General features: G+C 31.3%; 1 protein-coding gene across 3 annotated transcripts in view; it reads left to right on the top strand.

The window, feature by feature from the left end:
• The window catches only part of LOC118192033 (ran-binding protein 9-like), an 84,543-nt gene that overhangs the window by 5,552 nt on the left and 57,150 nt on the right, over positions 1-21,841 (top strand). For 2 of the 3 annotated variants that reach the window (XM_035362909.2, XM_035362910.1), the window contains exons 2-4: positions 2,873-2,984; positions 6,991-7,043; positions 12,733-12,923. In XM_035362909.2, coding sequence (XP_035218800.1) covers positions 2,873-2,984; positions 6,991-7,043; positions 12,733-12,923 — 356 coding nt within the window. Of the gene's footprint in view, positions 1-2,872; positions 2,985-6,990; positions 7,044-12,732; positions 12,924-21,841 lie in introns of those variants that run through there. The other variant, XM_085813021.1, reaches the window with a different exon arrangement.

The raw sequence follows: 21,841 nt of genomic DNA, 5'->3' as shown, positions 1-21,841 counted from the left end.
TACTTTTTCGCGATCAGGTAATTTCATATATGTTCTTTTTACCGGGTTTAAAGATTGAGAAAATTGTCATGTATTTTCGTGAAATTTTTCTAATTTATGAGAAAAAAGCAGTGTACATGGATATAGTGAAGAGTGTGCACAATGCCATTTTTGTGCAATTCTGGGATGATTTTTTAAGTAAAAATAAGTCGGTATGTACATGGTTTATGTGTATGTGTTATTTTGAAAAACGCGTAAGGAGTATGGTATTGTGCACTTTTTCCCAATTTTGCAGTGAATATTTGTCATGATTAAGCAGTTTTGTTAGATAAAATTTCTAGCATAAGTGTAATTCGGCTAGTAGATTGTTGGAAGAAGTGTTCAGTAGATAAAAAGAAAAGAAACATGTCTTTACTTCGTGAAGACAAAATGGCGGCAGGAAAAAAAATAGAGGGTTGCTGTAGGAGAGTTGGTCGCCAAATTTTCGCCAAAAAAATGCCAAGTTACCATAATGTAAAGATCAACCTTAGTGTACACTTAGTCATTATTTGAAAACCTTTTTTTTAAAAAAAGGAATGAAGCCACATGTTAATAATATGTAATAATGTAAACCTATGTGTTCAGATTTTTTTTTTTTAAACATTCTATAGTCTTTAAAATATCTTTTTGATTTCTGTTTCTTTTGTATATTTTTTGTAAAATTTAAAACTAGATACTAATATACTTTCTGATTATCTCTGGTTTTGACATTAGATAGAACTACCATATTTTTGACAATAGCCAACACATGCATGCCAGTATCGCACACATGTTTATGTACAAGGATTTAATGCTTTTATTTCATTGATCATCTGCTTAAGTGCTTTTATTTTCCCAGGGCACCACAAAAAATTGTAATGTTACTGTGGAGTATTCCAGCTAATGAGTGATGGATTTCTTTCAAAATGTGTTGTACACAATAGAAATTACAAAAATTTGCATGAAGTTCCTTGTCATAAAGGAGCAAAGTTTGTTAAAAGGCAATGCAAAAATTCCAAGTAAAGAGTTCACAGTAATAAAAATTTATTTGAAGAACGTTGTATCTCCTTTACAACAGCTTTTCTCTCTATTTATTTTCGAGCAAATGATTTTACATTATTGACATTTTTGAAGGATCATGCTGTTGCCAATATGTTGGGAACTTTTCATGTATATGCAGTTAATCAGAAAGTATTCCTTTTTGTTAATTTGTATAGGTTGCTACAGATTGTTTACTTGTATTATAAAAATAAGTGTATTACATTCTAAAAATGTAAAATTTCTTTTGATAAAGTTTTAATAAATTTGTGGATGCGATTATGTAATACAGAGGCTGTTCACACATTTTTTAGTCGATACATATTGTATTCACAAAACTAAATTACATAAAAATCTTGTGTTTTAAATGTTGTATTTGACATCTCTTATTCTGTACTATCTTTCGACACTGCAATTTCCAAGATAATAATGCCTTTTGAAGTGGCAGAAGAGGTATTCTATCCCATTCCTCCCGAATATCTTTCCAGAGTCCTGTTAGCGTTTTGGGCCAACTTTGGATAATGCAGTTTTTAAAAGTCTGAAAGCACAAAAATCTATAAGTGACACATTAGTAGAGATATCAGTGAAGGGTATGGCCTTGATATCAGTTTTTTGTTCCATTTCTTGTAGGAAATTTACAGTGGATTTTGATGTTTGACTGCTAGCTTTGTTGTGATGGAGTCTCACAGATTGATGGCACTGTGGGTAAAGCAATGGTATTTCATACAGAAAAATTGGCCATAAAATATGTTCCTGATAGTATTTGGAGTTAATCTTGACTTTTTTTGCACTCTCTTTATTTTTAACTTGCCATTATAAGAAAAACCAGCAACAATCATGAATCCCTTAGAAAAACTCTTTCGATTCTTTGAACCGTGTACTTAAATTTTTTTCTCCCCTTTTATGATAATAAATGGCTCTTTTTTTGTTACAATCATTTAAATACGCCCATGCTTCATCTATTGTGACAATTGTTTTCCATTTTTCTTTGGATAAGTGTTTCTCATTTAGAATTCTGCAGCATGTCCTGCGTTGAGCGATATGCTTTGGAACAAGACGATGCACATTGCGTTTTTTCGCTTTCTTAAGATTTAAATCAATGTTTATAATTTTGTTTACAGTGGACAACGAGCATTGTAATGATTTTGCAACTGTCCTTTGACTAGAAGGATTTTCTTTTAACATTAAACAACGTACCTTTGCAACAGTCGAAGATGTCCATTTTTTCCTTTGATATTTGTTTGGAATTTTTGTCCCACTTGAGGCTCCAATTTGACATTTGTTTCCTTTCTTGTTGATGATATTGCCTATCGACACTTTAGATATCACAGAACCATGACTCTCACATCGTTTTTGGATTAACAGAGTATGCATATTTCTCTTCGGAAAAACCGTAAATGTAGCCTTCGAACCACTGCTTTGTTAAATTCGCCATTTTAAATAAAAACAAAACTTTCAAGCCACAGACGATCATTTTGACTTTTAAAAACGTAGTACAATTGCAATTACTTCTTTTGCAGCAAACTATTTTTTATTACCACTTACCAAAATCGTCTAAAAAATGTGTAAACAGACTCTGTAATATTTATTCTGAATCTAACCAAGATGATAGCCTTGGAGAAATTGCTAAACTATAAATATGTGTAATCTATATTGCTGAGTGGATAATATAAAATCTTCCTTCTGAAATTTATTTAGCACAGTGGTTCAAGTAAATGTGATGAATTTTTAATCTGCTTTTAATGTATCTGCTATTTTAAGAATTTCTTAAAGTATTTTTAGTTTTATAAAATGACTTCTAAATGTTTGTTAAGTGTTTATTTTATTGTCTAAATAGGGTCTGGTAAAAATCACAAAGATGCCGCCAGTGTTCGTGCTACTCACCCAATACCTGCTGCTTGTGGATTATATTACTTTGAAGTGAAAATAGTGAGCAAAGGCCGTGATGGGTTAGTGTATATTTTTATGGTTTCAAGGTCATTGTGATATTTTTACAATTCATGCATGATTTAAATTTTGTAATTGTTAATGCAATGTGCAGTGTGTCTTTGTAGAACGTACATTATTTACTTTATAAAATTTAATTAAAAAAATAATTTGTTCAAAGTAATATGCAATAACTTGTACGAGAGTACTGTATCACATTGTTTTTCAAAGTATTTTTCTGAAACTCCGTATAATTTAATGCATATTATATTTCAATCAGTTCCAACATAAATTGATAAATATTACTTTTTGTAATGTTTTATATATTTTCTTTTCACCTACCTAAATATATATATATATACTAAAGTAATGTAATTGCTTTGTGAATGATATTTTTGTATTATTATGTTGCGAAACTGAAATGCCGAATCAGCATATCATTTAATCTAGCTGAAGTTAAACTTGTAAATTACAATATTTTTAATTTTTCAAAAATTTCAGGGACATTTTAGAAGAGTAATTAATTTTTTCGGTAGTTATAAATGACATTGTTCAGTTAGTGTAAGATATGAAAATTTTGTTTTACATGTATAATCAATTTCTTATATTTTAATAAAATGTTCATGTTATGTATAATGTTTTCTATGAAATTGGTCCGTGGAATATTATGAGTTTATTCAGTGTATTAAATTGTTAAAATAACTATTAAATCAAAGCAGCATTTTTTAAACTCTTTTTCCTAACAAATGGCTTAGTTGTATAACTTCACACTTAAGAGCATAATTATTATGTTCTTATTATGTTTAGACAGCTGATATAGCAAAGACTTTTTTGTGTGGGGGGGGAGGGGGGTATAAGGTACTATAAAATCTGTAAACGTTGAGGTAATAGGGGGAAAATTATATATGGTTTTAGATTATTTGGGAGATAAAGTTGGAGATAAATTTGGGAGATAATTTATTTGGGAGAATTTAACAGATTGGAAAATAAGTTTTTTTTTTATTAAAATGCTGAATCTGATATCGCAAATAAAAATCTCATTCAAAATTTTGTCAAGAAATATGGTATTAGTTTAGTAATCCCATATTTCCTTGCATAATTTTTACATCCTTTTTATCAATAAAATAATGCTCACATATTTTTATATGGGAATTATGAGACTAGATGAGGTCATCTAATTGGAAAAACAAGCATTGGAAAGCATGGTGGCTAAAGGATGAATGGACTGCAATTTCCATATGCATAATTTTCATTTTACAATCACCTAATGCCTTAATAACTTCTTCAGAGACTGAATTCAAAAGTTCTAATACAGAATAGATGGCTGGAGGTAATTGTAGTTGAATAATTGTTAATTAATAGCATAATGCTCATATTAATGTATGAAACTACATTGTTAGGCAGGGAGATTAAAGAATCAAATAAAGAAAATTGAGAATTCATAAATAATATTTTGATTTAAAAAGTGATTAGCAGAGTTATTTGATTCGTAAATAGCAGTAATCTAATGTTGATTTTTAAAAAGAAAATTCTGGGTTATTCATTACAATAGAACAGACCATCTAACAAGAAGAGAAATTTCAACATTTTTTGAACTAAATTAAATTGTAAAATGCTGAATCTATAGTATAAAATCATGTCTCTTTTTGTTAATCAAAATGACTTAAAAATAATTTTTTGATTAAAAAAAATGTGTAGATTTCACCCTGATTTTTTATTGATAAAAGTATGAAAAAGAGTTGCAGAAGTATGGTATCTTTTCTATGGCAAAAGAAGTATTTAAACACTTGCATGCTATCTGTAATGGAAGGGCGTGTATTCTTTATAAATTAGTTCATTATCATTGAAAAACAAAAAGGAGGAAAAGCAAGCTTTAAAACATGGAGCAATTGAAAAATAGCAAATATAACTTCTAATAAAAAGAATTGGATATTTTCAGCATGTATTAGAATAAAGCATGAATTGTGATTGTGACAGTATTATATGGTACTTAACGTATTATTGCAACCACCCTAGTAGAAATCATAAAGTTTCAAAATGAGTTGTTGAGATGAGGGGAAAAAGTAGTGGGCAGAAATGATGTACTTAAAATTCAGTAATAAAAACTGCCAATGGTTATCCCTAGACATGTCCATTTGATGTACTCCCCCCCCCCCAAAAAAATTCAAGATTATCAAAATATTTCCTCTTGTGAAGGGGTCGTTTTAGATAGGGTCATAGAAGAGTCCTGTATAGTGTAACAAGTATTTATTAACAGGTTAAAGTTACACACGGACATTACATTTAACTTTAAGAATATTTACAGAGCAAGAGTCTGATACAACCTACCAAGTGGGACGCTTGGCTTTTACTGAAGTACTTCTCTGGCTACTCACCAGAGGGCAGCCTTGTCACAGTTAGTCCAACAGTTTATGTTAAAGGATTGGTTACACCCTTTCATTTCAGCATATGATCTGGAGTAACTATAAGTGTATTTTAAAGCTTCAAAATGTAAATTAAACTCTTAATGTTCATTTTTATCATGAGTCATTATAGCTTCAGAAGCTGCTAGCTTCTATTGCTGTATGATCATTCAAACTTACCATCAAAACTGCAGTCTTGCCATCTTTAAATGCTTGTTAATATTTTTTTTTTTTTTTTAATTTCTTTTTCAAAAGAAGTATTTCAGCATTTGTGACTTAAAAAATTTTAAAATATTCCTGCTGTGCCACTTTTATTTCAGTAAAAAGTACATTTCAAAAATTGTGCTCCGTTTTTAGCAAAGTTGACAATTGTGGAATTGTGGTTTTATGATTTAATCAATTCTGTATTTTTATTGTTTACATCAGAGGCTGTGTAATATAGATTTGTAGTCATCTAATAATGTGTGCAAAATGAAAGCTTAAAAAAAAATGCATATTTTGCTAATTAAGGCAAATTTTTGCTCTGATCTAACATTTTTTTGGGGGGAAAAGATACGTTTTTGTTAAAAGTATATTTTAGTGTATTTGGTGATTTTTGGTGGTACATGGATACCAAATTTGTGCAATTCTTTGGCTTATTATTTTTGCTTGCATAATGGCGATTTTTGCGCCAAAAATTGCCGCTAGACAAACCCAAAATAACTAGGCAAAGAATTGCACAAACTCGGTATCCATGTACACATCGACCTATTTTCACTTAAAAAAAATCCTCGAATTACACAAAAATGGCATTGCTCACTCCCTTGACTTTATCCATGTACATGTCGACCTGTTTTCACTTAAAAAAAAAAATCCCCAAGAATGGTACAAACGTGCATTGCACACTCCCTTCACTTTGTCCATGTACATTCATCGATATATTTTCACTTAAAACATCAAAGGAACACCCATTTCTACAATACAGGCAAACAAAAACTAAATAATCTCAATAAACTGCATTTTAAACAAAACAGTAAAATAACATAAAGGAAAAACATGTTATACATTTAAGCACTACAAAAAGCAAATATACACTTATCCTATTTAGAAGTTTCTTCGTCTTTAGTCTGTGGCACACAAAATTCCTTAACAGCATCCAAAAAATATCATTAACGACAACTATTTGTTGCTGATAAAATGGTGAAATTTTTTGCTAATTGATACAAATTAGGAATATGACAAATTATGTTTGTTTGTTAAAATAATTTTTCAAAATTATGTAGCTATCACTACGGAAATATTAAAAAATTGAGATCTTTTTAGCTTGTAATAGATTTGGATGCTTTGTTGATATTCATTATTTTATGTAGAGTTTATTACAGCTAATAATAATAATATAAAAGGGGGATGTTATATTTTTAATAATAAGAATATTTTGCCTTTATATGTTAGAAAAATGAAGCAATTTTAATTATAATGAATTTTTTAAAATACTCATTTAACATAAATCCTTTGAATGTTAAATGCAAGCTCGTAATATTCTTTGTTGTGTTATAAAAATGTAATGAATGAAATGACATAGATTCAGTGTTGATATAAATAACAATTTAATTCATATTATTTTTAAAACCACCATAATTTTTTTTAGATATATGGGGGTTGGTCTTTCTGCCCAAGGTGTGAACATGAATAGGTTACCAGGTAAATGCCTTTAATATTGTTAGTATATTAATTGTTTTAATAGATTGATAAGTGTAATGTAAACTTATTAGGTAAAGTTTTTTTTTTTTTTTGTAAAAAAAGTTTTGCTGCATTGCTCATTACCTAGAATTAAAGTATTAAGTCGCATTATTTTTTTTTTATTATTATCATTTTAACCCAAAGGGGCAGGTTTCCCAGAAAGACTATTAATTTCGTTTTGACATTTTGCGTTGATTCACTATAAATGGCAAATGACTTTTTAAATTGTTTCCACTAAATATTAGAACCCTCTATTATATTTAAAGAAATTAAATAATGAAGAACCTGCATAAATATATATATACGTTTCTCGAATTGTGATAAAATAGCAGTACCTAGAGCCATCAAATTTTGAATATGGGCATCTGGAAGCCCAAATTTGGAATTTGTTTTATCTATTTCATAATTTGTAAAGCACTGCCTTTAATATTGTTACAGGGTTGCCATGCTACCGGGAAAAGTCAGGGAATTCGAAAATTGACCAAAATATTCAGGGAATTTAAGTATTTTTGTCAAAATCTGGATCCTATTCTTCCTTCGCCACGGGCGGTCGGAGAACTTTTTCGCCTCTTGAATCCACTTCCCCCCTTCTCTTCGCTCCTCCATCCCTTGCTTCGAGCTTTAGTCGTAAGACTCTCTGCCCCCCAGCCCATCCCCAAGGCATTAGCAATCACTGCGGTTTTCCGTATTACCTAATATACCTTTCCCAAGCCCTGGAAAATTGTTTCCCGGCTTATTGTCTTTCAACCTTTCCGATTCCATTAATGCAATGCATTCAGGAATTCGCCTTTAATCATCACCTCTCTCTCTTTCAATCTTGTAAAGCAAGTTGAAAGCAGAAAGAATTTTTCGTCCCTAGTGTGGACTCCTTATTCACTTCCTTCCTCGTAAACCCTTAACGGTTCCTCCATTCCCCTTTAGCCATTGCTTTTTCTTAATTACTTCAGTTTTCTTAACGAAGTTGTGGAGGTAATTGCATTAAGTTGCAAAGGTACTCCGGAAAATATCGCCTTGGGAAGTTCATACAACGATCCCGCCAAAAAAAGCGATTTTTGCGCCGACGTCAGAAGAGGTAACTTTTTTGGAGAATTATGTATCACGTGAGTGTCATTCGGGTAGCTGGCATAGAGCCAATTTTCGCAGTTCCAATATTGTCTTTTAGAAAGGCAAAGCAACTTTTGGTTTCCAATATTTTCGAGAATCGCATGTGCAGTGCATGAACTAAAGAAAGTACCTGTTCTCGTATAAAACAAAATGGGTTTAATCCTAGTATACGATACTATGGAGGTTAGAATCAAAGAATCTGTATTGTAAAGAAGGAAAACCTCTCTGCAACAGACGTGGCTGTGGCTCCGTTCCATCATAGAGGGAAAACAGCTGTGCATGTCTGATATGTCTGTCGCCAAAGCTCGAAACTGGTGTCGAAGTTCGAAGGTCATGTTATCAAGAGTTCATAAAATGAATATCGTTTAAAATTTCTTTAACCACTTGCGCTAAAAAGACGTGCCACGCACGTCAAGATGCTTTTGTCTCAAACCGCGAGTGACGTGAACACCACGTCGATAAGCATTTATCGCAAAAATGAAAATAACGTGGTGCGCACGTCGCCTAACAACGAGATTGTTTATTTCTCGAGTTACAGCTCTGGATTGCACTCGCAGATGCGGAGCGGCGTAAATGAGACACTTTACGGCTTGTTATATTGTAGCGCACGGCACCGCAACCGTGAAGTTTAGTCTTAGCGCAAGTGGTTAAACTCTAAAGGAAAAGAAAATATTTTTTGGCACAAGTAAATTAATTCATGGATTAGTTATTTTCAGGGGAAAAAAAAAAAAAACTATGAAAATCCGTTTTTAAAATTAATGCAAAAAATCCAAGAAGAAACGTCCTTTGATAAAACGTTTCTTCTTGGATTTTTCGCAATAATTTAAAAACGTATTTTCGTAGTTTTCTTTTTGTCAAAGAGCGTTTCTTCTTAACACGTGTTTCTCAATTTCCTGTACACATCGCGGAGAGGGAAATTCTGGCCGCCAGGTTCCGTCGCCAAATCCCTTGGCAAATTTTCCCTCCGCATTCTAGCGGCGTAATAGCATTTTACTTGTATGGAACCTTTTCTTCTTTACATAGACGTTCTTTGGTTAGAATAATAATGGGATTTGGCGACATCTTGATGCGCAGTAAACGGGTCATTTTGGTCTTGGCGACAATTTTCAAAATCGTGCCAAAGCCTTACCGTATACTAGAATTTTACTGCAAAATCTTTTTAAACCTTTTTTTTTTTTTTTCTTTTTAATAAACACCTTGCCATTTTGCAGTAAAATAAAAAAAATAGTATCAGTCATCTAGGCTAGCCATGTAATATAACTATATTCGCTAAAATATCGTTGATTATTCTAATTCAATTTTTAAATAATTATTTTTGTTATTCATATAATTTAATGTTGCTTCTTCCCTCTAAATTTATTTATTATTAGTAAATAATGTTTCCAAATTTCAGGAAATTTTCTCTGGCATAATCCTGAAATTAATTATAGCAGTATGATGACATACCATCACGAAATTTAATGCACATATTTTTTCCTTATGTATGCTGCAAAATAAATATAAAATAGCTCAATTTATTAAAATAGATTTCTTTCTTTCGTTTAGCTGCAGAATGTCTGCAAAAAAAAGCCTTATTTTATTCCAGATTGGGAAGATTCTAATTTCAATCTTCAGTGGAGAAAATAACAACTATTATAATTATATTTGTGTTTTCAAGTGTTAAGGTGCCTTTTAAGAACATACCTCACGCAAATTAAATTTACCTAAAATCTAACCTAACTATTTAGCATTGCGTTGTGATTTATAAGAACCAGATTAGCCTCGTGTTGAACTGGTGATGATCATGAGTAATAATTAAATAAAACATACATTTGTTATCCAATATATATATCTTAAATTTTATTAAATTTCTTAAGTGGAAAACTAAACAAAATTATCAAACAAAGTATACCAAGAATAATTAAGAATAAATGTCCTCTGGGAGTTATTGAATAATTAAGTGAATTTGCTACACAATACAAGTAATACCATAATTAATTTACATCTTATCACAGCCAACGTACATTACGCGGATAGACTGGAATTTTCTTGAAACACACCTGGAAAAGTCAGGGAATTTCATTCTCCTGTTTCAGTGGCAATCCTGTTGTTAGTATATTAATTGTTTTAGATTGATAAGTGTAGTGTAAACGTATTAGGTAAAGGATGTTTTTTAAAATTTTGCTGCATTGATTACCTAGAATTAAAGTTTTAAGTTGCATTAGTTTTTTTTTTTTTTATTTTTTTTTATTATTATTATTATTTTAATCCAAAGGGGCAGGTTTCCCAGAAGGGCTATTAATTTTGTTTTGCCATTTTGCGTTGATTCACGATAAACGCCGAATCACTTTTTTAATTGTTGCCACTAAATATTAGAGCCCTATATTGTATTTAAAGAAATTAAATAATGAAGAATTTGCATAAATATATGTTTCTCGCATTGTGATGAAACAGCAGTACCTAGAGCCATCAAATTTTGAATAACATACGTCTCCACCTGAGTATGGGCATCTGGAAGCCCAAATTTGGAATTTGTTTTGTTATCTATTTCATATTTTGCAAAGCATTTATGAGTTTTTGATTAAGAAATTCGACAATTTCATAGCAAACAATGGCAACACTGTACAAGGGGGGGGGAATTTTTATCTCCAGCACGTGAGACTGTGTATGTCAGAAATGCAGAAAGTAAATAAGTTTATAACAAATGAAAAACTATTTGACAAACTAACATTTAGTATAAAGGAAGAATGTAAGTCTATTTATCGGAAGCATCAATTTAAAATAAATTTTGCTTTAGATGATATAAATTTATCCTATGTTCAGAACTCTTTAAATCATTTGCATAGCTGTTTAAGTCAGTTTGCAGTTCTTTTTAATTGCCACTGTGTGGCTCAAAAATATCCTAGAAATTTCTAGTTCTCGGCACTAGAACCTTCAATTTTTTTATATTTCAAGGCTGACAAATATGCATGTGGATGTAGTAATTTCTTCAGTGATTGGTAACTAATCATTAGTATAATTACTATGCTGGCAAATAAATCATTGCTGAACCCAAGTGTGGCCATGGTCATAGATTCTCTAATTTCTTACACTTAAAAGATGTATCTTCAGTCTTATTTTTTAAAAATTGTAGCCGATCAAAAATTTAATTTCTAAACCAAGTAGATTTTAATTATTTTCATGCATTTGTTATTGGCATATTTATTGTTGTAAGGTATAGAATTTTATTTTCATAACCTCAATAAGGTTTTGAACCCTGGTTTAATATTTGAATGGAGAAAAGTTATTTTGCCAATTTTATAGTTTAGATAAACTGAGTTTGAAAACTTGTGTAAATTTACCTTTAAAGTTATTTAACATATGAAGAGATCTGTGTATTATATAAATATGTAAATAAACATGTCACAAGGTTCCCCCTCTCATACCTAAAACAACCTCATTTAGTTCGTAAATAAGTGTGACATTTTTTAAATTTTTATTAACGCAAATAATGGTTCCCTCCTGATATCCTGTGAGAATTATTTTACTGGAATTTTACCATCCTGATTACATTCAATTTAAAATAAAACTGTTGCAAAGCTCAAATAAAGAGATTATTAAAATCGTTATCATACATTGTGTGGGAGCTATTCTTTCTGTTTTTTTAACCTGAAAAAGAATTAGAAATTCAAAGCTTTTATTAAGCCATACTTTAGGACTGTATAAAATCTCTATAATGCCATCTTATACCATTAATCTCTATCAATATCAATATATCTAATGGTCAGTTTCTTCATTTCATAGGTTACTTTTTAAATAAAACTGTTGCAAAGCTCAAATAAAGAGATTATTAAAATTGTTATCATACATTGTGTGGGAGCTATTCTTTTTGTTTTTTAACCTTAAAAAGAATTATAAATTAGAATAAGCTTTTACTAAGCCATACTTTAGGACTGTATAAAATCTCTATAAATGCCATCTTATACCATTAATCTCTATCGATATCAGTATAATATATCTAATGGTCAGTTTCTTCATTTCATAGGTTACGTTTTAAATAGGTCTATTTATGAATACAGGTGGAAATTGAACACACACTTCATGTAGGTTCATGACTATACTTTGTGTGCCTTGTAGTGTGATAAGATGTGTGTTGCATTATATAATATTACATGTACATTTAATATTTACCTGATAATTTATCTAAGATAAAATATTTGCAACTGCTAATTGGAAAGCTTTATTTTAAGCTGTGCCAAAGACCACATTACGTAGTCAGATGTACTCAGCATTTGTTGATCTCTGCCAAGACTAAAGGTTTATACATATTTATTACCTTTCGTCTCTGTAAAGTATCTTGATATAAATGTTTCAGTAAAGCTAGAATAATTTTGATAAAATATTCAAAAGGAAGGAAACTTGCTTTTCTTTCCTGACAAAACTTGAGTTTAGTATTGTTGTAGTTTATTCATAGTTCCCCCTCAAATATTTAATGAGTTTTTATGCGCAAAAGTTCTAATGAATTTTATTGAAATTATAAATTATTATTTTAGTTTAGTTCTAATAAGTTTTTCGTTGTTCCATTTAGGCTGGGACAAACAATCATATGGCTACCACGGCGACGATGGTCATAGTTTTTGCTCCAGTGGCACTGGACAACCATATGGTCCAACATTCACTACAGGAGATGTAATTGGCTGTGGTGTGAATCTCATAGACAATACCTGTTTTTATACCAAAAATGGTCATCACTTAGGAATAGCATTTACAGATCTCCCAGTAAGTACTTTATCAGTATTGAAACTGAACTGTAATTTAGAAACAGTAAGAATCTATATGAGTAACTAAGTTTACGGCTTTTATCTTTTAGCTATCAAAATGAGCTGCTATGTAGAATGACATTACGAATAAAATCTAAATTCAAAAAGAAAATCGTCACAAACAACTACTTGTTGCCATTCATCATTAAAGAAGTATGGATATTAACAAATTGTTAAGGTTAAATTTACAAAATAATTAAACATGTGCAAAAATATAAAGTACTTGAAATTAAAAATAATTATTATTAATGCGATAACTGAGCCCACCACTCTTCCTACGTTACGAAGGTTGAGAAATAGGTAATGATAAGCATTACAGTGCTAACCATTACCAGAAGATTTTAAGTACAATCCTGAAATCTGACAGGTAAACGTTTCTACCTGTGCAAGAATGTTTTTGGTCCACATCTAGATTTGAGTCTGCTTTCTGCACTTTGTTGTGGTCAGGTTTTGTCAGCTGAGAATTCTTCTAAATGAAAATATGAACTGGTTTTAAGTAATCTAGGGATCCATTGACATGTTTCCTTTTATGCTTATAGTAAAGTATTTTTCTTTGTGATCAATGACAGGGAAAGGTCCTTCATAAGCAAGTTCCAAAGGGTTTTTTTTTTTTTTTTTTTATCTGATGTATTTGCTGTAACACGAGAACAGTTTTTTTTTTAAAGTCTTTTTGTGTGAATATTTGCTGACATGAATTTTAGGGTTAGGTCAAATTTTAGGATAGGATCAGATGGAGAAAACTTGGAGAGGCAGCCTTGGCCTGTAGTAGGCTGTAAAGCTCAAGAAGAAGAAGCAAAACTCAACTTCTTGAACTGCGAACTCAGATTTTGAAATATTTATTTTTAAACGAAAGGCATTTAATCTTTTGAAAACTACTTTAAGGTGATTTTCATGTTCTTCATTAGTACTGGATGCAATAAATGTACTGTCTAAATCAGGAAGAACAAATTCTAATCCTCTGAAGACATCGTGAATGAATCATTGTTACATTGGAGGAGCATTTTTTTAAACTAAAACTCATTACATAAAATTTATACAAACCAAAAGGAGTGATGATAACTGTTTGTCTTCTACAATTGAAACTTGAAAGTGTAAATTTTAAAGAAAATATTTGTGCCTATATGGTGAAAATCTTCAATCGGAGGGATTATGTAAAGATCGGGTATCATCTCCATGTTAGTAACAGTAGTCCTCCTCAAGGCCAATATAAACCAGCTTTGTTATAGAATAAAAGAGACTTAACCATTGGAAGTTTGATGCACAAATTACTCCATTCTCAAGCATAAATTTAGATCTTTATTTAGCTATCACTAATCGTTTTGGATTGGACTGTTGTGCCTTTAAATAAATGAGTTGATCATCGGTCATAATAAAATATGTAACAGTGTTTAATTTATGTAGGAAAAGGGCTTGGAAATTTTGAGATACTTAAAAAATAAATTGAAACTTACGTATTTATTTAATGTGGTTATGTAGTTATTGCTTGAAATAGCTGTGGTAACACTCTGACACTAAGTTGTGTTACCCATCAATTAATTTTTTCTTACTTGTGTCAGTAAGTTATATTTGTAATGAAAGTCAGCTTTTAAAATACTTTTTGTTACATTGGCAGTTATGAATGGAAACTGAAAATCACAATGTAATTCCATATCAAGGTGTAGCATTTTTATACCGTATGTGGAGATGTCTGTGCCATTAGATCGCAGTTTATATTCAGTTTTTGTTTATTCTGAGTAGTTTTAATTATCCTTACGTCAGCACTGCTGTGGACAAGAAAGTGCAAATTTGATCTTCGGTCAAAAACAAGTAAACAAAGTTTGCTACAGTCCTTCATATTTTCTGCAGAAGAGTTTGCTGCTGAACCTTCTGCAGATTCGAGTTTTCCTTGCCTTGGGAATGGTTTATGCAAACATATGGGGTATGGCATTTCTCTGGAGTACATTTTGTTCCAAATTGAAAGAGATTGAAACAGAATTTGCCATTTGGATCATTGCATTAGTGCAAAATGCTTCTTGTTTTTTATTCATATCACAAATTTTATCTGCCACCAGTAGCAAACTTGGTTATGTCTTCATCATTTATACTTTTTGTTGAGTCGGACAGCTTTTCAAGCCAGAATCTTTTAAATTTTCAGACCTATCTGTAATTGCAACTGTTGTAATTTCTGCAAAAGTTGGCTTAATTTCATGTCTCCAAGCTCAATACTATCAGTCAAATGTTTAACATGTTTTCACTTCCTTAAATTAATGTAATAGTTTTAGCAGCTGAATATTTTGTGGCATTTCGTTCATTGCAATACCCCAAACATTTTCGACAGACTTAAGTTCAAGATGTGAAACTAAATAATTAAATTTCATTCATTCTGAAGCAATATTACGGATTTTGAACTGGATTTCACCTTGAAATAACCATATTTCCGACTTATGAATCACCAAAGGTTACTTTATGAAATTTCGAGGACTGCATTGATTCTTTCACAATAGTTCCAAAGACTCAGTTGTTGTCATTTCAGAAGCAAAATGGGTCACCAGTATATAGATTTGACTACTGGTATTCAAACAGAATTACACTTTAGAAATGGTAAGAATCACTACCGAATACCTAAGTTTAGGGCTTTTATTTTTTTAACTGTGAAAATGAGCTGTGACTTAGAATGGCATAAAGAATAGAATCAAAATTCAAAAATAAAATCGTGAACAACTACTTGTTACCATAAAAGAAATATGAATATTTAAAAAAATTAAAATTAATTTTACAAAATTATTAAGCACATCCAAAATATAAAATACTTGAAATTAAAAATAATTATTACTCATTCTGTAATCGAGTCACTACATACGTATTGTGACACTGGAATTAACTTTCCTCTTTAGTCTGTTACTGTAAAATAATCTACTTTCAAGGTTATTTTCCACTGCCCAGTATAACTCAAAGCCTATGCCAATGAAGGCTAACTTAAACTACAGTCTCGGTTGACTTTTGGAAAATAAACAATGACACAAGCTTTGATCGCAAATGGGGGGGGGGTTGTTAAAGGCCTATTTTAACCCTTTGCGGCATGGTGGGTCAATATATGTCCCACCTAATTTATATTTATTTTCTCAGTTAGCAATTTCCGTTAGAAATTTTCTAATCTTTTAAAAATAATCTATTTTAGTTATTATTTTTCTCAGTAGATGTTACTACTATACCAGGGTTAAGTTTATAAGCAAAAAATATTCAAAATACTATCACAAGAGTGATATCCATGTATCTCGCATTTTTCAATATTTTAAAAATTTTGGTATACAATTTATGATATGTATGATTCTTTTTAATATTCAAAGGTATTTTATTTTCAAAAATCTTAATTGGATTCAATATTTTATAACATTAATTTTGCAGGTGAAATAAGTGGGTTAAAAATTGTCCCACCACACACTTGAATTTCCACTCAATAGATGACAGCATTCATGATTATTTTTTCTTTTCTTTTTTGCATCTACTTTTTACGTGATTGCGCATGCTTTTACATCCGTTGTATGCTCTGATGTGCTAAAATGTCTAGAAAAAAGTTAACAACTCAGGAAGCTTTGGATCTTTTTGCTGAATTGCCATCCGATGCAACTTCTTCAGATGCGATTGCTTCAGATGTCAGTTCTGATTCAGGTGAAACTGAAATCCAGGAGAGAATAACTGAGGTTGAAGTTGCTGAAGAAAGGGAAGTAGTTATAATTTGTTTTGCTTTTTAAAGACACAGACCCATCTATGCATGTGGCTGCCATCTATGCATGTGGCACTGTAAATATGAATGGGAAGTATCTGCGCAAAAATTTAAAAGACAAATTTATGTCAAGAGAATTTATAGACTTTTCAGTTAGCGATGATTCAATTTATTGCATAAAATAAAAGATCTGTTTCTATCCTGTCTTGCTTGGAAAAGGCAACTGAAATGAAAGAAATTAATAGAAAAGAACAAGATGGAAAGACAAAAAAAGTATTGTGCCCAAACAGCATTATTTCATACAATAAGAATATGGGATATGTCGACTGATTGATCAACTGAAAGAACTATATGAAATAGACCGCAAAAGCAAGAAATGGTGGCACATGATTTTTTTTTTTTTTTTTTTTTACTTTTTAGATGCAAGTATAGTAAACGCATTTATTCTATTTAAATTTGTTCGCGAACCCGATCATGACGTAAAAACAATGAAAAATTTTATTCTCTCAGTTATAGAAAGTCTAATGGCACTTGCAGGCAAGAAAGAGCTGAAAAGAAAACTGAAATCCCCAGTTCAAATAAAAACTAAAAACCTGTTCGTACAACCAGAAAAGAGACTAAAACATGTAAGTCACACGCCAAAGAGAACGAGCAGAAGAAGATGTGCATATTGCAGCACATCGAAAGAAGAACGACGAACATTTTGGATGTGTGAAACATGGGAAGTGCCTCTATGCTTACAAAAGAATGAAACAACATGTTTTTCAAATTTTCATGAAAAATGACTTTTTTTCAATTTTAATCATATATAAATGTTTTTGAATCAAGTGCCAATTTTAATATTTTATTTAGTATCATATGTACGAGTATCAAACTTTAATCTTAAAATAATATTCAAGAAAATATTTTCCTTTGTTCCTAAAATTTAAAAATATTAAATATATATATATGCAAAATGTGCATATGCAAAATTTTACAAGTCACGCATATATGCAATGAGTACAAAATGCATTTTAGTGTGTTTATTATGAATATTTTAGAGTGCACGCTTTATTTTGTTTATTCATTCCACATATGATTTTTTGTCCTGCTATACACCAATATGCTATAAGACGTGCTAGTTGCATGGTGGGACAAACGGTATCCCACCTTACCCCGTAAAAAATAAAAGTGCAGAATTTTTTTCAAGCTTTAAAGGCACTTAAGTAAGTCCATCTGACTTATTCTAAGGCATTTTTTTAAAGATTAAAATATATTTTAAATATGCGTGTCGCAAAGGGTTAAAGTAACCGACTATATAGTATTAGAGTGCAATATCTAATCCTTTTAAAATGATTTAAAAGTTTTTCATAAGCTATGTGACAGTTGTACATTAACGAAGCATTGTGACTTTTGTAATGTGTGGTAAATTGAATGAAAAAATATGTTGCTTTAAAGCATCTGTAAATAACTATTTGATAACACTACTAGATGAGTATGCTTTGTATATCATACATAGAAAACATGGACAACCTTAATTCAGTATCAATTTTCCCCTTTAAGCTCCTACACACATTGGCTGCATGCTGATTTTTGTAAAGTTATGTGGGTTCAGAGGACTGTAGGAATCAGTACACAAAAATGTATAACTTTTAAATGGTTTACTGTACACCTTTATGTACCATGTTATATTTTTTGTGTGGCATATTTTTGCTTTTATACTGGCCTGCTGTTGGAAAAATTAGAACATTTTTCAAAATTGCCATTATCTTTTGTCTCTGAAATGAAGCCAGACAAACTCGGTATTACCAGCATGTATTTTGTTAATCAGCAAAGTATTTTATTTAAAGTACTCTTGTACTCAGAACGTTCTTGTACAACAGAAAATTCATCTTAATGTGCTGGGTAAGTTTTGGTAGAATGCCTTTTTTGGTGTCTCACATTGGCCACCATATCTAAAATCACCCGTAGAACTCTTTTGATAAAGAAAGCAGCACAGTCAAACATTGAGAAATGTGGCAAATTAGGTGGTTATTGGATAACGGAAATGTATTTCTGATTTAAAAAATCTCAAGCATCTTTGCTTAAAATACAACATGATATCAAAGGGTTTAAGATGATTAATTTGACTTATACTGCAACGTAGTTATGCTGTGTTAAATGATGTCATTTCATACATTTCTTCGTAGAGAGAGCACTGACAGGCCCTCGCCAAGCCTAATCGGCGCCGTCGTGCAAATGTCTAACAAGTGCCTTTATGTAGTGACGATATTAAAGGGACGTTGCTTATGGTTAAAATTTGAAATGAAACATTATTAACATAATATGAAAAACTAAATTACATTTAATCTTTTGTCCAAATATGCAAATATTTTGTGCTTTGTTTAAACCCACACTCGAACATATTTATTGAAGAATTATATATCATTTATGTTACAAAAAGCCGCCCAACTTGTATAGTGGTTAGTGTTGCTGACTGCCATGCCGAAGCACCCGGATTCGAATCCTGGAGAAGACATGGATGTTTGTAAATGTATAGGGTCCGTCCGGCATGGGGGACACTCTAAATATGCAAGACGAAAGTTCTCTCAAAAGGTTGATGGCAGGGAAAGAGGGGTAGGAGATGCTCCGACCCGTACCCCCAGGCTGCTCTCCATCAAAATTGGGGTGAAACTGAGCTAAGTCCCTCTGTCGCCTGTAAGGTGCTCAAGGTTGTTGCCAAAGACAGGCGTATCTTGCGCTCCTTGCCACGAGGAATTTCATGGGTTTGATCTGATTGTAGGTCAACATTAGTCAAAAACAAGCAAGCGAAGTGAAATAATACACTAAATGCATTGGATACCAAATATATTGCTAAACACTATTTATTATCTTAAAATTAAAAACAAATTAAACTGATTTCAACAGGACACAAAAAATGCTCTAGGTCTGATATCTAGGGATATTCCAAAATTCTTTTCTGCACACCGCTATGTTGTTGACAATGATGTAGCACGGAGTTTCAACCGGCAATGCTATATTTCCTCCAAAAGTTTGCAAAAACTGCAGTTCATCCATAAGATCTGTACTATTTAATATTGCTTTGATTTTTATTAGTTAATGCTTTTTGCAGTTTTTGATATAAGTTGAGCTGATCTTGTAAATGTATGTGAAAGAAAATACGTGATGCCCTTGCGTATGTAAGGGAACAGAGGGTGCCATAGATGCGTTCGGCAAATTGCTTAGTCCTTATTTTGTGCCTACTGTTTCAATCGTAGTAATTTGTGGAACATTTAGCTTTTTTATTTTTAAAGGATGATTGCTTGTTATCGTCATTTTACATAAAAAAGGTCAGTGCAGTTATGTACTATGTTAAATTAGGTTAGCTTTTTAATTCAGAAAAGTGCTGATGTGGGCATAATTACTCAATGTTTTTTTCCATGAACCGTTTGTTTATTACACTAAAAATGATAATCTTTTAAGAAGAAAGGATTGACATATTTACGGAGTACCATTGAATTTAAAATATACCTATTTGAGATTTGAAGTGAAGTAAAAATGTGCAATGTATTGTGAAATAAAATTTGCCATTTCCCGATTTTGAGCTATACGGAAAACTGAAGGAAAATGTTTCGTTATTTTATTACGTCTTAAATGCATACTTTAAATTGGATTTATTAGTTAATAAACAAAAGAGTACCACCACCTCCTTAAATTATTTGGTGTTGATCTAACAGTTCATATATTTTCTAAGCTATGGTTTAAGATATACTCACTTTTACAGAAGTAAGGTAAAATATTTCAAACAGTGGTATTACGTGTGTTTTTAAGAAGTGCTTTACACAATAGTTATTATTTTTACTTCCACTTTTTCTCTGTTTTCATTTTTCCCCAGATGTCTGAAGAAAAACAGAAAAAACTGTCTGAGCATCAGAATGTAATGGGGGGGGGAAAGCGAGAGGAAGACTTAATAAACCAGAACTTTAAAATTACTCAGTTTTTCCAAAACCCAAAGAGTACCCAAACTGATGCTACTATAGCACTAGTTGTCCATCAACGTCTCAGCTACCACTGAAATTACCAAAAGAACCTAATAATCAGAAAGAGTTAGAAAGTGTTTTCACCCGGGAATTACTTTTAACTTCAATGCTGCCCGTCAGAGAAAACAAAAGAAATATTACTGAAATCTACAATTTCTGCAATGGATACACATTTGCCCCTGACTGATGATTCCGGATTATGCCTAAGTCCTTTATTGCCATCCCAATTTCAAGCCTTAATAGAAAATGGTCCTGGATATTACCAAAACGTGGTGTCAAGTTTCAGTTTCTCAAAAGACAAAAATAGACATAATTTGTTTCAGATGTACTTTTGTCGAATCTTGCCAAACAAGGAAAGAGTTAATCTAACAATTATGAAAGAAAATAAACCTGTTAATTCGGAATTTCAAATTTTATTTAAAAAAGAGACACTAAGCATTGGTGCGATATTATTGAAAGAATTATCTCTTTCATTCAGTGTTTAGCCAAACAAAACTTAGCCTTCCGTCATTCCAGTAACAAATTATTCGAAAGAAATCAATTTTTTAAAGTGTATAGAAATGATTACAAAATTTGACCCTATTCATGTCTGTATATATTAATAAAATAATATGCTGCATTACCTTGGAGATAAAATTGAAAATAAAATAATTAGCTTATTAGGGGATAATATAAAGCAAATTATTTTAAATAAGGTCAAACAGAGAAAGCATTTTTCTATTTTACTTGATTGTACCCCTTATGCCAGCCATCAAGAGCAGATATTAATTTGTATGAGGTATTTTAATTTAGAAAATACAGACATGAGTATTGAAAGGTTTTTAGTAATTTGTATTACAACACATGCGAACACTGGAGGATGAACAACATTCTTGTTAAAGACTTTAAGATGAAAATGGATATTAGTAATTTAAGCAGCCAAGAAATACGACTATGGTTCAAAAAGTTTAACATATTGTGTATCTGAACTTATCTTTTTTTATACAGAAAAACAATAACAACAAGCAGTCACAAAAAAGGTAAATGTTGCACAAATTACTACAATGGCTACAGTAGACACAAAATAAGGATTAAGCAATTTGTGGAATGTGTGTATCCTTACATACGCATGGGCATCAAGTATTTTCACGTTCAAATAAGACAGAAGAGACGAGCTCCTGCCCTGGTTATAACTTT

This window comes from Stegodyphus dumicola, chromosome 3 (genome assembly GCF_044657685.1).
Source record: "Stegodyphus dumicola isolate Sdum_Otavi_A_Nest chromosome 3, ASM4465768v1".
NCBI classification, from domain to species: domain Eukaryota; kingdom Metazoa; phylum Arthropoda; class Arachnida; order Araneae; family Eresidae; genus Stegodyphus; species Stegodyphus dumicola.
Note: the sequence above shows the minus strand (reverse complement) of the source record. Positions and strands in the feature narration are given on the sequence as shown.